General features: G+C 51.6%; 5 protein-coding genes across 5 annotated transcripts; 3 read left to right on the top strand and 2 right to left on the bottom strand.

Moving 5' to 3' along the window:
- Positions 1–73: 73 nt before the first annotated feature.
- Positions 74–1771, top strand: HO173_001491 (uncharacterized protein; the record flags this gene model as incomplete). The annotated part of the gene is made up of 2 exons (XM_037303430.1): positions 74–137; positions 192–1771. 2 exons carry the CDS (start codon positions 74–76, stop codon positions 1769–1771), a joined length of 1644 nt encoding a protein of 547 aa, XP_037170077.1.
- Positions 1772–3158: 1387 nt separating this feature from the next.
- Positions 3159–3893, bottom strand: HO173_001490 (uncharacterized protein; the record flags this gene model as incomplete). The annotated part of the gene is made up of 1 exon (XM_037303429.1): positions 3159–3893. The coding sequence occupies one exon, from the start codon at positions 3891–3893 to the stop codon at positions 3159–3161; it is 735 nt and encodes a 244-aa protein (XP_037170076.1).
- Positions 3894–4531: 638 nt separating this feature from the next.
- HO173_001489 (uncharacterized protein) lies at positions 4532–5131 on the top strand (the record flags this gene model as incomplete). Its single annotated transcript, XM_037303428.1, has 1 exon — positions 4532–5131. The coding sequence occupies one exon, from the start codon at positions 4532–4534 to the stop codon at positions 5129–5131; it is 600 nt and encodes a 199-aa protein (XP_037170075.1).
- Positions 5132–5567: 436 nt separating this feature from the next.
- Positions 5568–7290, bottom strand: HO173_001488 (uncharacterized protein; the record flags this gene model as incomplete). The annotated part of the gene is made up of 4 exons (XM_037303427.1): positions 5568–5780; positions 5852–6981; positions 7046–7123; positions 7188–7290. The coding sequence occupies 4 exons, from the start codon at positions 7288–7290 to the stop codon at positions 5568–5570; spliced, it is 1524 nt and encodes a 507-aa protein (XP_037170074.1).
- A 1158-nt stretch (positions 7291–8448) lies between these two features.
- On the top strand, positions 8449–13187 carry HO173_001487 (uncharacterized protein; the record flags this gene model as incomplete). The annotated part of the gene is made up of 8 exons (XM_037303426.1): positions 8449–8806; positions 8864–9159; positions 9213–9331; positions 9395–10171; positions 10891–11046; positions 11102–11305; positions 11379–11477; positions 12611–13187. The coding sequence occupies 8 exons, from the start codon at positions 8449–8451 to the stop codon at positions 13185–13187; spliced, it is 2586 nt and encodes an 861-aa protein (XP_037170073.1).
- Between the last annotated feature and the right edge of the window lie 607 nt (positions 13188–13794).

Raw genomic sequence — 13794 nt, 5'->3', positions numbered from 1 at the left:
AGCATCTCCCACACCCTTGCATACCAACAATCAACTGCTGCACAAGCGTGATCAGCTATTCCGTATCCCATACATGGGTAATATAGGAGGCCGCAGCAACGGCTGCATTACGTGCCTTAGAAGGCACGTCAAATGCGGTAAGTTGCACGTGATACTACAAATTCCCGACGTACCCTCTAAACACTGGACAGACGAAGGGGAGCCTACGTGTGCGAAGTGCTATAGTTCAGGTCTCTTGTGCGAAGGCTACAGAGGCTTACCCGTCACCTTCGACCCACATGTCGAAAAAATCAATCAACACAACAACACACAAGGGCCCACGTCTGGGCAGGAAGATCCTGAGGCTGATGAAGAAATTGGAATGGTCAACCACAATCCAAATGTTCATGCAGAATCCTCTTCACGCAATGCTTCACATCCAGTCTCCAATGGCATTGCAAGGCGCATAAAGAGACCGCCACGAGGGCCTAGGAAAGTCTCGCAGTCGACCAGGCGAGCGAGCAATGTATCAGCCAGGCCGAATGTCTCCGTACAGAGCGCACTTGTGCCCTTCGAATTAAGTCTCTCGGCTTTTCAAGAACCGATATGTGTCACATTTCTCGTGCAAAATTTCTTGGGGCACTTGGATACCGGAAGAAAATCACTTCTACCCGCCTGGGATGTGAATCATGTATCTGGAACAGCAAGAGATTCAGTTAATGCATTGGCGTTAGCTTTCTTTGGCAAAGCTCATCATCAACAGGACATAGTTGTGCAGGGCGCCGAATGCTATGGGAAAGCGCTACTCAAACTCAGGGATGATCTGGATGACCATGACGCCATGTGGTCCTCTTCAGTTTTACTGTCATCCATCTTGTTGGCTCGCTACGAATTGGTTGCATCGACGGGCTCCGCGGGCTGGATCCAGCATGCAGGGGGTGTCGAACGTCTATTCGAGGCTCGTGGACCTCGGCGTCATCAAACAGTCGAAGAGCGTCACATCTTCGAGGCTGCCAGGCCGATCATCGTCATCAAGGCTATCACAGACTATAAGCGTACTTTTCTCGACCAGCCTGCATGGCTCACGCTTCCTTGGGCTCAAGATCCCGGACAGAAGTCTTCAATGAATCACCTCATCGACATATTCTGCGTTATACCTGGTCTACTCGAAGATTCCAAGGCATTGCGCTCCCCCACTTCATTCGTATGGGACTTCACGACCCCAACAAGCCCAGCCACCGACCCCTCGGTGACCAGGCACGATCCTCGTCTTGTAGCATTACGCAGACGCATCCAAAGCTGCTACATCAAACTGCAAAAGTGGAAAGAGGTCTGGGATGAGACCTACCCTTCCGCCGTACAATCCGTCAATCTGTCCTACTTCCCGCCTTCCGAACTCAAATTCCCCATTGAGATCTTCGAATACGCCATCAACTTCCCCAACTTCCTCCGAGCCAACGAATATCAACTCTACAACACGGTCATCTTCTTCCTATCCAGCTTGATGCTCTCCGTGCCCCCGTCTCCGGACGATCTGAACGCGGCCCCCTCGGTGTCCGACCTGCTCGGGCAGCGTTGGGACGCCGCGAACAACATCTGCCGCGCCGTGCCCTACGACCTGATGTTCGAGAAGCACGGCTGTGGCGGCGCCTACCTGTTGCTGTTCCCGCTGCTCACCAACCTCCGGCTTTTCGGCGCCGACAGCCCCGAGGGCAGGTGGATCAAGCAGGTGTTGACGGGGATCCGCAACAAGTGGGGGCTGGAGGGGGACAGGAAGTACATGGCCATTTGAACACCGTGGGAGCATCGCCGTGCCCGGGATGAGGGAAGAAAGAACGAAAGGCAGAAAGAGAGGAAGAAAGAGAGTGGGGAGCTAAGAAAGGGAGAAGCAGCGCAGGAAGCCAGACACAATCCCACAACGCTCGAACACCGGTCCCTTCCAAGTCAAAGGAGGAAGGCAAGATTGGCCAGGGAAAGAAGCGAAGCTCATACACACTCATCATGCCTTTCGAGCCACACGACGCGCGTGGCTCGTAATGGCACGGTGGCCGATCTCAGAGGATGACGGACGGACGGACGGTCCGGCGGCAGACGGCAGGTCTAGCTAGATCGATGAGGGAAGGACTGAGGTAGAGATGGGATGGGATGGGGGTGTTGTTCATGATGACGCTGCTGCTGCTGACGAAGGTTGACCATCCGGCCTTCAAAGCCTAGGCATTCGTCCCTTTGAGCGATTTAGACGGAGACGGCACGATGTTAGAAATCCTGGTAGTCTTGAAATTCTCATGCTCATGGACAGCAATGACCTTAGTATGGAGCAATCTTAGCTCGTAGGTGCAGTGAATGCATGGGAAGTGTAATTCGCAGAGGCTATCCAGATGTTCTAGAGCTATACACGTAGACCTCGGCGACGCGTAGAGGTCCCGACCACACGGCGCCACAAACGCTTCCCATGACCGCAGCCCCTCTCCAACATCAACCCACCGAGTGTTGTCATTGTCTAGAGATAGGAAGAGTCCCGACCCTTTCGCGATAATTTTTGATCCCCTTATTGAACCCGAATCCGCGACAAAACGGAAGACATCCTGCTACCTCGTTCGGTGTCAGGTCCGAAGTTTGACATAGCTTTCGCCAAAATCACGCTTTTGAAGCAAGAGCCGGAGTAATGCAGAATTAACGGATTGAAGGCAGCTATCGGTCTCTTCGAGAATGTGAAACGTTGAGGAAATCAGGAGCTTCTGTTGGAGTATTATTGTATGGTGACACTGCGCCCACAGAGCCCTACATGTCGAAGATGGAATGTGTTGTAGGAAAGCTGCCAAGGGTATCATGAAGCGTGATGTCCATGAGTTCCAAATGAGAACTGATATCGTGAACATGATCGCTCAGATCGATCATGTCCAGACTTTGCCGCATTTGTGATTCGTAGGTGTTATTGAAAGTAAAAGACTGGGTGAAGAAGGCGCACGTCTCATCAAGCGACAGCTGATTGGTCGGAAGGGAAAGCTGATTCCAGGGGCGAAGTTGTTGCAAATTGAAAGATTACCCTCCATTTGGCGAGCCTAGTCGAAAATCCAACAGATAGTCGAAGAGCACAGTCAATCTGCTGCATCATGTCGACCGATCTCGGGTTGAACATCCACGGATGCCAAAACAAGAAGTAGCAACAACAATTCTGATCAGACATCCTCAGGCGTAACCACGGGGGATGTCTCATCCTCCAATTGCTTTTGAAATGGCAATTTCGCGAGAATTGCCGTGACTCGTTGCGGCGTACCTTCCACTCCACGGACTTGCGTATTCTCCATTATCCACATCATCTGAGACTTAGCGCGTTCGGGATTTTTGGAGGGCCTCGTTTTGAAAGACAAATCGGTGACAACAGGCTCCCCCAACATTGTTGTCCCCTCGGGCATTGCCGCTAAGATTGACTCCGGCCTGAGTTCCATGCAGTGTGCAAGGGCCCAGGCGACCGTGCGGGTTTTCTCCTTGACGTTCTGATGAAGGTGATACTCCATACGAGCCCCTTGCAGAAGGTATTCGTAAGACGTCCTCAAATGATGGCGAAGAAGTTGCGGAGTACAGGAAGTGCTGACATGGGTTTCCTTGCCCCGACCAGCTCTGGTGTATGGTTTGTATGATGGTTTTGTAACTTTCAAGACCTTTTGTGGTCCAGGATCGGGAAATGTTTCGATACGGTATGCTCCTGGTCCTGCTTTTGCCAGGTAAGAGCGAGGTTTGAGGCGTTGCAAAGCTTGTGATAGAGTCATGGTGGCGACCTCATCGCTCCCCTTTTCAACAAGCTTCAGTGACGACTCGTCCGGGCGTGGATATTTCACTCGCTTGAGGGAGGCTAACTGTTTGGGGGATTCCTTATCAATATCTGCGGTAAATAGATGGTGTACAAGATGCATTGTACGGCTTCCCTGGCATTGGGTCGGCTTTAAAGCACGGCGTGGTATTATAGACACACTCATATGATAACGCAGAAGATAGGCATGTATCGAATGATCAGACAGCATCTCTATACGTTAAGAGCCAACGGATCAGTAAGCATTGTGCAAGCATTTTGAATCACTCGATTTAAATTCAGAGAGCTAGAGCTAGCTTTTTTAGGCATAGCTCAGCACAGCGCCAAGGATTCGGATGTCTTCAGGGCCCATTTGTGTTTTGCTCCTTCCCTTACGAGCAAGGCATTACCAATGGACGATTGATCCTTCGTCTCAAGGAGCCAATCATCTTCTCGTCTTCTCATCTTCTCTCAGGCTCTTTCCGTCGAGCCTGAGATGGCTTGATTGATAAGTACCCAAGAATGGAGACATCTTGACTCGGAGTTGATTCGGAGCTCGGGCATCGACTTCCACCTCCCCAGTCATGGCCAGAATAATTGGAGAGCACCACCACATCGCGAGTATAAGTGTCCCGCTTCTTCTTTGCTAAACGTTTGCTACACTTATCGCGCTTCAAGCTTCTTCCTGCTCTTCCTCTACCCTCCAGTACTCTCTACTGCCAGCATCCAACCGCCCAGACCCTATTCTCAACCACAGCAAGCATGTTCTCTCGCTACGCCGCCGCCCACCAAAATTCCAAAGGGCCCGGAGATGCCCGCCCTACAGCCCTCGACATCGTCAGAGATGAAGGCCTGCTAGGCAAGCTCACGGACAAAGTCGTCCTCATCACTGGCTGCTCTTCAGGCATTGGCGTCGAGACCGCCAAAGCTCTGAATACTACGGGTGCGAAGCTGTTCCTGGGAGTCCGCGACACCGCCAAGGGACAAGCCGCCCTCACCGACATCCTGAAGCCGGGGTATGTCGAGCTTTTGCAGATGGACCTGAACTCCCTCGACAGCGTGCGGTCGGCGGCAGAGGAGTTCCAGAAACAGAGTAAGACGCTCAATATTCTCATCAACAATGCAGGCGTCATGGCGACACCAGAGGGTAGAACGGCGGATGGCTTTGAGACTCAATTCGGCACCAACCATCTCGCCCACTTCCTACTCTTCCAGCTCCTCAAACCTACCCCTTTCGCCTCCTCAACCCCAGGCTTCAACTCCCGCGTCGTATGCCTTTCCTCCTCCGGCCACCGTGGCGCTGGCATCCAATTCGACGACTACAATTTTGAGAAACGCGACTACGCGCCCTGGACCGCATAGGGGCAAAGCAAGACGGCGAATATATACATGGCGAACGAGATTGAGCGACGCTACGGGGCAAAGGGTCTACATGGGCTGAGTGTGATGCCTGGTGGGATCGTGACGGGACTGCAGGTGCACGACTCTCGGCCGGGATGGACGCGGCGCGGTATTATATGAAGAGTCCAGAACAAGGTGCCGCTACCACGGTGTATGCGGCGCTGAGCAAGGAGTGGGAAGGGAGGGGTGGAAGGTATTTGGAAGATTGCCAGGAGGCCGAGGAGACGAATGATCCCTCCCCATTAGCCGTGGGATATCATTCTAGGGCGTATAACGATGAGGGCGAGAAGAAGCTGTGGCGGATTCTCTAAAATTCGTGGGAATCAAGGACGATATATAGGTTAGAATCGGCCAGGCCTCTGGCTTTGCGGTAGCTACACCGACCTAGCTGAAAGATTCATACCAAGCTCTTCAAGCCTTCCTCTTCATGAGCTGCAGCACCCTTGACTGCCACCGAGTCGTTCCTTTCAAGATATACCGGATCTTTGTCGCCAGTCGTCGTTTCGGTAATAGCAGCACCATCCTCTCCTGCAAACATACGGTCAAAGTCCTCTAGCTCTCGGCCTTTACTTTCGGGAAAGAACAGATATATAATTGGCACCCATGTTGCCTGTCAACATGACATCAGTATTCTTCGAGACGGCCGCAGCTTCCAAGGCTTCAATGCCGTGTTCTACTCACATTTAACACAGCAAAGATGACATAAGTCCTCCATCCCACATTTTCAATAGCCGGCGGTGTGATTTGCACAATGAGGAAATTGCATATCCAATTTGCCGCAGTCGATATACTCGATCCCTTCTGCCTAAGTCGCAACGGCAGGATCTCAGATGGATAGACCCAGACGGTAGCTTGGAAGCCGATCGTGAAGGCGCCTTCGAAAAGGAACAGCATGACTGCGCCAGCGATTCCAGCAGCGTAGGCTGCGGAGGTCTTGAACTGGACCTGGTAGACCAGCGCGGCTTGGGCGGCCATTACCAGAGCCATGACGGTGATCATGGAAAGGAGTAGCGGCCGTCTGCCGATGCGGTCGATAAGTAGCCATGGGATAAAACTTGCGACGAAGAACCAGAGCTGCAGGAATCCGGACATGAGGGCTGAGAGGTGGTTGCTGAAGCCGACATTCTTGAAGAGCGTGCTTGAGTAATAGATGATCGCGTTAATGCCACCTAATTGTTGAAAGGCTTGGATGGCGCTGGAGATGAGAAGCCTCCTCCTACTATGGATCTTGTCAGCACTTAGTATCGTTCTCCACGATCCAGCGTTCATTGCTGCTTCTTCCTCAACCGCTCTGACAATGTCGCTGTGCAGCCTCACGATGGCCTCGTCGTCCAAAGTATGGCCCTTTAAGCGCCGAAGAACCGATAGTGATTCATCAGACCGGTTGTGAGCGGCGAGCCATCGTGGACTCTCTGGCAAGACAAAGATGATTAAAAGCATCGGAAATAGGAAGACGCATTGCAAGATGACGGGGATCCGCCAAGCGTAGCTCGAAGTATGCGTGGAGAAAGCGTAGTCGATCCAATACACAAGATCGGTACCGAAGTTCAGCGTCGAAAGCTGCATGCAGACATACAAGCCTCTGCTGGCCTTCGGGGAGAACTCTGACTGAAATACCGGTACCGTCGAGTTGATAAACCCCATGCCGCATCCGGAGACGATCCTAGCAACGATGATGTGCGCCCGCGTGTAGGCAGTGGATTGCAGTAGGGAGCCGACAATCATGATAACGACTCCGATCGCAATGCTCTTTCGTCGGCCGAGAGTTTCACCGATGAGAGATGTTGCGACTGCGCCGAGGAAGCATCCGACTATCACAGACGATCTGGGTAAACTTTCATCTCCCACATGCGTCCATGCGGACGTAGAACCTACTGTCATTTATAGATACTATCGTTCCAATCATGGTCTGGCTGGGTTTATTGAACGTGCTATTGAAGGCATCGCCGTTGACTAGACAAGTCTTGGCGATTAGTGGCTCCACACTATCGTAGTGTATGAATATGTTGGAACAGACCCAAGCCTCCCAACAGCCCATTGTCATAGCCAATCATCAAAAAGCCTAGAGACGTGAGGGTAGTGACCGTTGCCAACAAGGCAGGGCCGCGGAGTTCGGGCATCCTCGCGAAATGTCAGAAGAGAAGTAGCAGGATAGAAAGGAGTCGAAAAGCTCCAAGTGACAGAGAGGATGACCCGGCAGGTGCGCTGCTAGACGGCGTGGCAGCGATGGTTTTTTTTAAATCGCATAACCTCATACCTTGGCAATTGTCAAAGCGAATGTCAAAACAGGTCTGCCAGGAGAGCTCCTATAGATTGACAGACCATACCTTTGACATGGCATCATTTTACGAGCATTTGAGAGGTTGAGGTCTCTCACCATTTGGCCGCGGGATTTAAGTTGGCAACGTCGCATCATGGCCTGTAGTGAACCGTGGACCGGTGCTGACAAACACGTTGGAAACAGGACGGATCAATGTTCCCCGCAAGCATTTCCTCAGCAAGAGATGGTGTGGAAGGCAGCGGGGTAAGGGACATGGTGCATATGCATGGTCGATGATATGCATGCAGCTTGTCGATAGCCCGCATTATGAGGTTATCTGCAGAGATCGATGTCATTCGACTCAAGTACGACTTGTGCCGCGTGGTATACTTCATCCTGGTAAGACAAGAAGACGAGAGGGACTGATCAGAGGTGTAACTAGGGGAAAAGCTCGAGCTGTAAGCCCAAGGTCAGACGGTAGGAAATTTGACTGAGCACCGAGGTTCAACCGAATTCATATCTTGGCACCGACGATCTTTGCGGTCATATTTCTTTTCGTCCCGTCTTTTTAATTTCTCTTTCCGTCTAAACAGGGGGCGTACTGGTATTGAGGCTTTCCGTTTCAATGAACATCAATTGTTCCTTCCACGTCAACAATTCCATAGCGTCCCGGTCGCCGAGAGGTAACGTGGCGACAGGTCTTTCTGCATGGCTACAAGGATATATACGAGTCCCTGCATTCGGCACCGACCTTATCTGGAAGAATCTCAGCTTGAGCAGATACAAGACGGCGCATCTCGATTACAATCGATACCTTGTCAGCCGCTGTCTGGAGGACTACTGCAAGCCACCCACCATTTCAAGATACATTGCGTCATCCGTATTCCGTAAGCCCAATGAGGGCTCGTCGATCCGGCTACTGGCTTAAAATTGACTCGTCGAGTACAGTGTATATGAGACAGCTTAACGTCAATCTGCCCAACACCATCCATGTGTCCGATGATGTCGAAGGATCATAATGGAAGTAGGCAAACGAATAAGACATGCAGAGCCGTGGAGAAGTTGTCAAACTTGCAAGCAAGGATCTATCCGGTGTGATGAGGAACGACCTGTCTGTTCAAATTGCACTAAATCTGGCCTTGTCTGCGAATACACACGATCGCAACACACAAAGGCTCCGAAATATGTCCAGGCCGACCATGGTCCACTCGCCACTCGGCCTTCACCAGCAGCTCAAGATTACACCTTGCCTCCAACCAGCCAAGGTCTTGCAAGCGAGACCGCTCTTACAAGTGCGAGTATACCTCCTAGCCTTGATCCTTATCCACAGTCGTTGCTTCCCTTGACCCCGGCGAAGAGGGCACTGCTAGCCTTTTGTAAGCGACTTATTATGCCTGACTGTGAGCCTCCAGGCTGACTGCTCCGCTATAAAGATACCGAGGAAATAATCCCAGAGGTCTTCCCAATCCCGGCCGTGAATCAGGCTTGGAACCAGACCATCATCCCGCAAGCATTCATCGAACCTGCTTTGCTGCACGCACTCCTAGGTATCACCTCCAGCACCCTCATGCTGAAACATGTCAAGCCCCTTAATCCATCGGCTGCGTTTACAGAGCTCCAGTTGCATAAGGTTGCGAGTATCAACCTTATCAACCGCAAATTGCAAAATGTCTTGGACGCAACCCAGCTGTCAACCATCTTGACCGTTCTCACTCTATTTGGTTGCGAAGTAAGAGCGCCCAATTGCAGCCATGTGCGACGTGCTCACAAATCTACCAACAGCTAGGTGTGGAGGAAGACTCGGATGCAATCCAGATACATTTGAAAGGTCTCAGAGAACTTATCAACCTGCGAGGCGGCTTCGATGGGTTGCCGGTCTTTCTCATTCAAGTTGCTCTGTTGTATGTCTTTGTCCTGCGATTTCAGCATCAAACTTGATCTCATGCTGAAGAAAGGCGTTCCAGTGGAGACCTTGGGTTTGCTGCAACACGACGCTCGTTACCTTCCTTTCCAATTGTCCCAATGAAACCAAAGCTTCCAAAGAATACACTTGACCGGATTTCTGCCGGAATCGATCCCAGGCTTCGCCTACTTGGAATGGAGCTTATGAAGTTCAAGGACCTGCTTGATCCAGATATGAGTCAAGCATACCGCGATCTGAGCGTCGTCATTGCCTTCAGAGAGTTGTGTAGTGGAGGGGTCGATGTCACGCTCTATGAGGTTGAATACTTCGAGACTTTGGCTCTGCGTGTCCAGCACCATTTGATCACGTTCTTATCTACGCACCTCTATCGACGAGACTCCGACATACAATCGATCTGTCGGGTGACCGTACCGATCTTCGCTGTCAGATACCAATACAACATTTACGGGCCCTCTATGATCATGGACAGTATGGTGATTCAACTCTACGAAGTCTTGAGTAGTCTGGATCTCGCCGAGTCGTGGAAAAGTTTCCCCTCAATCCTGGTCTGGGCGTTCATGTTCGGTATCTGGATATCGAAAGAGAAGCGTATGAAAGAATGGTTTTTGTTCAAACTTGCCGAGGGATCCCACGGTATATTGTCCTGGCAATGGATTGAGATACGCGATACCTTGCAAACGCTTTTCTACGTCGATCGCTTGCAAAGAGCAGAATTCGAGAGCATTTGCGAGGAGGTGCGTTTGCTGGTGCCACATGCTGGGCAGATGCAGCCGGAGTCATTAAAGCAATCTGGTCCGGACTGGGCAGACCCACGCGAGTAGCTCATTTGTTGTGGATCAATTCCACTCGCTACTGTGGAGGTCGGGCGCCAAGCCACCTTAGTATCCCGTGCATCTCAAGCATCTCAAACGCTCTTTGAGCCTTGAAACACCAATTTGTCCGACGCGCCCCAAAATTACCGAAAAAGATTTGTGGTGAGTGAAAATGTACATATTTGGTGTCCCTGCTAACCGAAACGCTGCTCGTGATGAGTCAGGAGTCATAGCTGTCTCGCGTGTGTAGAGCTCCTACAAAAATGAGTCACAACTGCCCCAGTGTGGTTGCTTCGATGACGACGGTGCTCCCGTATCCACGCTAAGTATAGGAGACATGTCTTCATCGAAATTGCCTTTTTCCAAGTTCCATGTCTCACCGATCCAATAATGGTATAATGTCAGCTTTCCGCGCGAGACAGGAGAGTTCAATGCCTTATTTAGCTCTGAGCCCGCTCTAGATCTGCAGCGTTCAGTCGCAAGATCTTTGGTGCTCTTCTCAGGAGTAACTCTCACATTCATTCCTGTCGTTGTGTCAGCTCCATTTTCAAATGTTCTTGCCAGCCAGGACTCCTCTCTGTAGTAATTCTTTTCTCGTATATACCAGAGCAGTCTAAGACTGTGGGCGCCCATCGAACATGAAGCCTTACGCTTTGCACGCTGATCGCTGCCGCATACCTTCCCTGTAGCTTTCTGGGTCATCCATCGGAGCTCAAAGGTAAAGTAGCAACGCCAACACTAGCATGCTGACAAACGCACAAGGACGTCAAGGAACCAAGCAAGGCGTCTACTCATCCCCAGGAGCCGCGGGACCGAAAGAAGCAGCCCTTGTTGCCGCAGGCGCCACTGCCCTGGACTTGGCCATTGCTATGATCGGAATGTTCGTTGCAAGACTCACATATTCTGGCTGAGTATGCGACTGACAAGTTATGAAGCGGCATGTCTCTATCTCCCGATCCGAACCCTCTGAAGCACGGCGAACACGACGCTTGTGCAAACCCCAGCAACCCAACGGACTCGTCAAACCCATGCGCCCTTACCTTTGGCCTCTTCAACAATGGCTGGAGGCAGATAACCCAAGCGTGCACACCATGTCTCGGCCTGAACGAGTCTCAAGAGGCGCAAGGCCTGCCGTTGATGTACGCAGCTATTTCCCAACGATAAGTGGCCCGCTGCGTAGTGCTTTACGCTGACTCTGAGCTGAAGTCGCAGTGCCGACGATGCCCTTGCGATCCAGTGCCAACACCAACAGATGGCCGATCCTCTGTTCGGTAACGGTGGCGACCTTACGCGCTGGGTCGTCGCGCAGACGTAAGTCTTTCTCCGAGATAATCCCATCTCTTCCAGCCGGCAGCGAACTGATTTTCTGCTCATCGCCAGCGCCGGTATCAGTGGATACAACGATTAGAAAAGCAGCGGCTGTCTCCCGAATCGCGCGCAGTCGTATACGAGCAAAGTGTACTCGATGTCGAAATGGATCACGCAAGGAAATCATATGGCCGACGAATGGGAAATGTGATCTGAGATTGATCGTACGCTCCTTGTCCGCCCTCCCCTCCCCAACCACCCCCCCTTTGGTCAGCAACTACGATTTAGCGCTCGTAGCACCTTGACGCAAAGACTGACTTTTCGTCAATAGCGCTCACTGCTCCAACACCTTGCCTGTACCCAGGTTGCGGTACGCTCCAAAGCCTTGATCGTACTGACGATTGCGTTGATCAGCAATTTGGTTTGCTATGGCTGTATTTCTTGAAAGCGTAGTGGACTCGCTGGTGTCTGCGTTCAGACTTTGCTCCACCAGGGGGGGCGACCAAAGTCGCCGGAGTCAGGGTCCGGCTTGATTCCGGGATGGGAAGAAATCGAGGTGCTCAAACAATCTCAACACGCACGACGGTACTCAATGAACCTTGAACAAATCTGAACGGTAGCTTTGCCTCTTAGGACCTATTTCTGAGATTCTTGAGTTGCTAACTTTGGCTGTGGTGGATCTGTTATATTGCAAGATGGTCGCTGTGCAACATAAGTCTTGGCGTCTCGGTGACTGTTGTCACCCACTAGTGCTGGCACGGATGGGCCGTTTTGTTCCCCAAGTTGTATTCTCCCTGTGCGCTTATGATTATAGAATGTTTCGAAAGCAACAAGAAACGCGAACTCTTTGAAGCGCATGTCGCGCAACGTCGCGATCTCTCTCTCTTCTTTAGTTGCAAGGGGATTCATGGCAATTAAACGAAGGACATGTTGCGGAAGTTCGATGGAAGATGTATATAATGCTATAAATATATGACTACCGAATTCGATCCTCTGGAACCGCACCTAGATTTGTCTCCCCCCGCCTCATACTCTCTCCAGCAACAATGTATGGCATTTTGCCTTCTTCTCCTCTGTTACCTTATCCTCGCTTCCCTCACGGCACTGGTACCGGCCCCTAACACCTCCACTCCAAGGCTGCCCACGGGTGAGATTATAACCTCTGAATCTCTCAAGACTTCCACTCCACCCAGCCTCTCCTCCAACTCCTCAGCTCTCGTGGACAATTTCCTGCTTCCCTACCGCTTCAAGGTGCCCGATACCAACATCCTCCTCCGCCTCTGCTTTGGCATCCGCCGCAGTCTCGACCGAAATCACATGCGCTCTCTCATCGCCGTCGCCGAAGACTACATCGACGAGCAAATCGCAGCCCTACCTCCTGCAACCCCGGACTTCCAACATGTGTACCCCGTCGCTCAAGGGCGAAACCAAACATTTTACGAGTCTCTCGATGACGCTATCTGGCTTGTGATCGGCAACCATCACCAAATCGGCAAACTCTTCACGTGGGATGACTTGGAGGATGTGGTAATGGGCTTGAGGATGTATTTGGTTGATGGAGACAGGTTTTGGCAGACGTGGTTCAGATTTTATGTTGGAGATGTTGCACCAGATACCACGATGAGCTGTATGGGGTATGGGAGTCCGGGTCCGGAGGAGTACGGGAGGAGTGATGAGATGGACGCTGAACTCGCTGCGGAAGAGAGGAGGTGATGTGCATGTCATTCACGTGGGCCATTAGCTATTCCACCCTCGTTGGGGGTGGGAGTGAAGTTGGATGAGGCTGATGACGAGATTGATGTGGAGCTTGCCGCGGAGACGAAGAGATGGGCATGTCCATGACGGGCAATTAGCTATTGCAAAGCGATTGCACTTATAGGACGAGAAGATCCGAATCACCGAAGCGGCACATGAGGCAAAAGTGCGTCATAAGTTGCTTTCCTGGAAGACATCAGTGCCGACTCTCAGTGTTATTAAGAGGGAACACGGAGAGCGTATGGTGACATGGTGACAGGTCTGCCGAGTCTTTTGCCACGAGCTAAGTCGGCTACGTTCCTGCAGACTGCACTGTCATCCGCTAAATCTAGATCTCATGCACTATGAATCCATATTGGGCAATGAAGCGACCTCGAAACAGGCCTTCTGCGATCACTCCGTTACTAAAGTACCGTGGTACGAGATCTTTGCATCTTTGACCGAGGAGAAGGCTCGTTCATGTGTCTAACCGAATCTGGCCTAGATCCGTCTTATTCAATTTTACGATCGCCGTAGCCGGGCGTTGCCGAAAGATTTCATTTTTACTCTCCGCCCGCTTCCCAGG

This window comes from Letharia columbiana (genome assembly GCF_014066305.1).
Source record: "Letharia columbiana isolate WasteWater2 chromosome Unknown Sc0000002_s0, whole genome shotgun sequence".
In the NCBI taxonomy this organism is placed as follows: Eukaryota; Fungi; Ascomycota; class Lecanoromycetes; order Lecanorales; family Parmeliaceae; genus Letharia; species Letharia columbiana.
The sequence above is the reverse complement of the archived record's forward strand: the minus strand, read 5'-3'. Positions and strand labels throughout refer to the sequence as shown.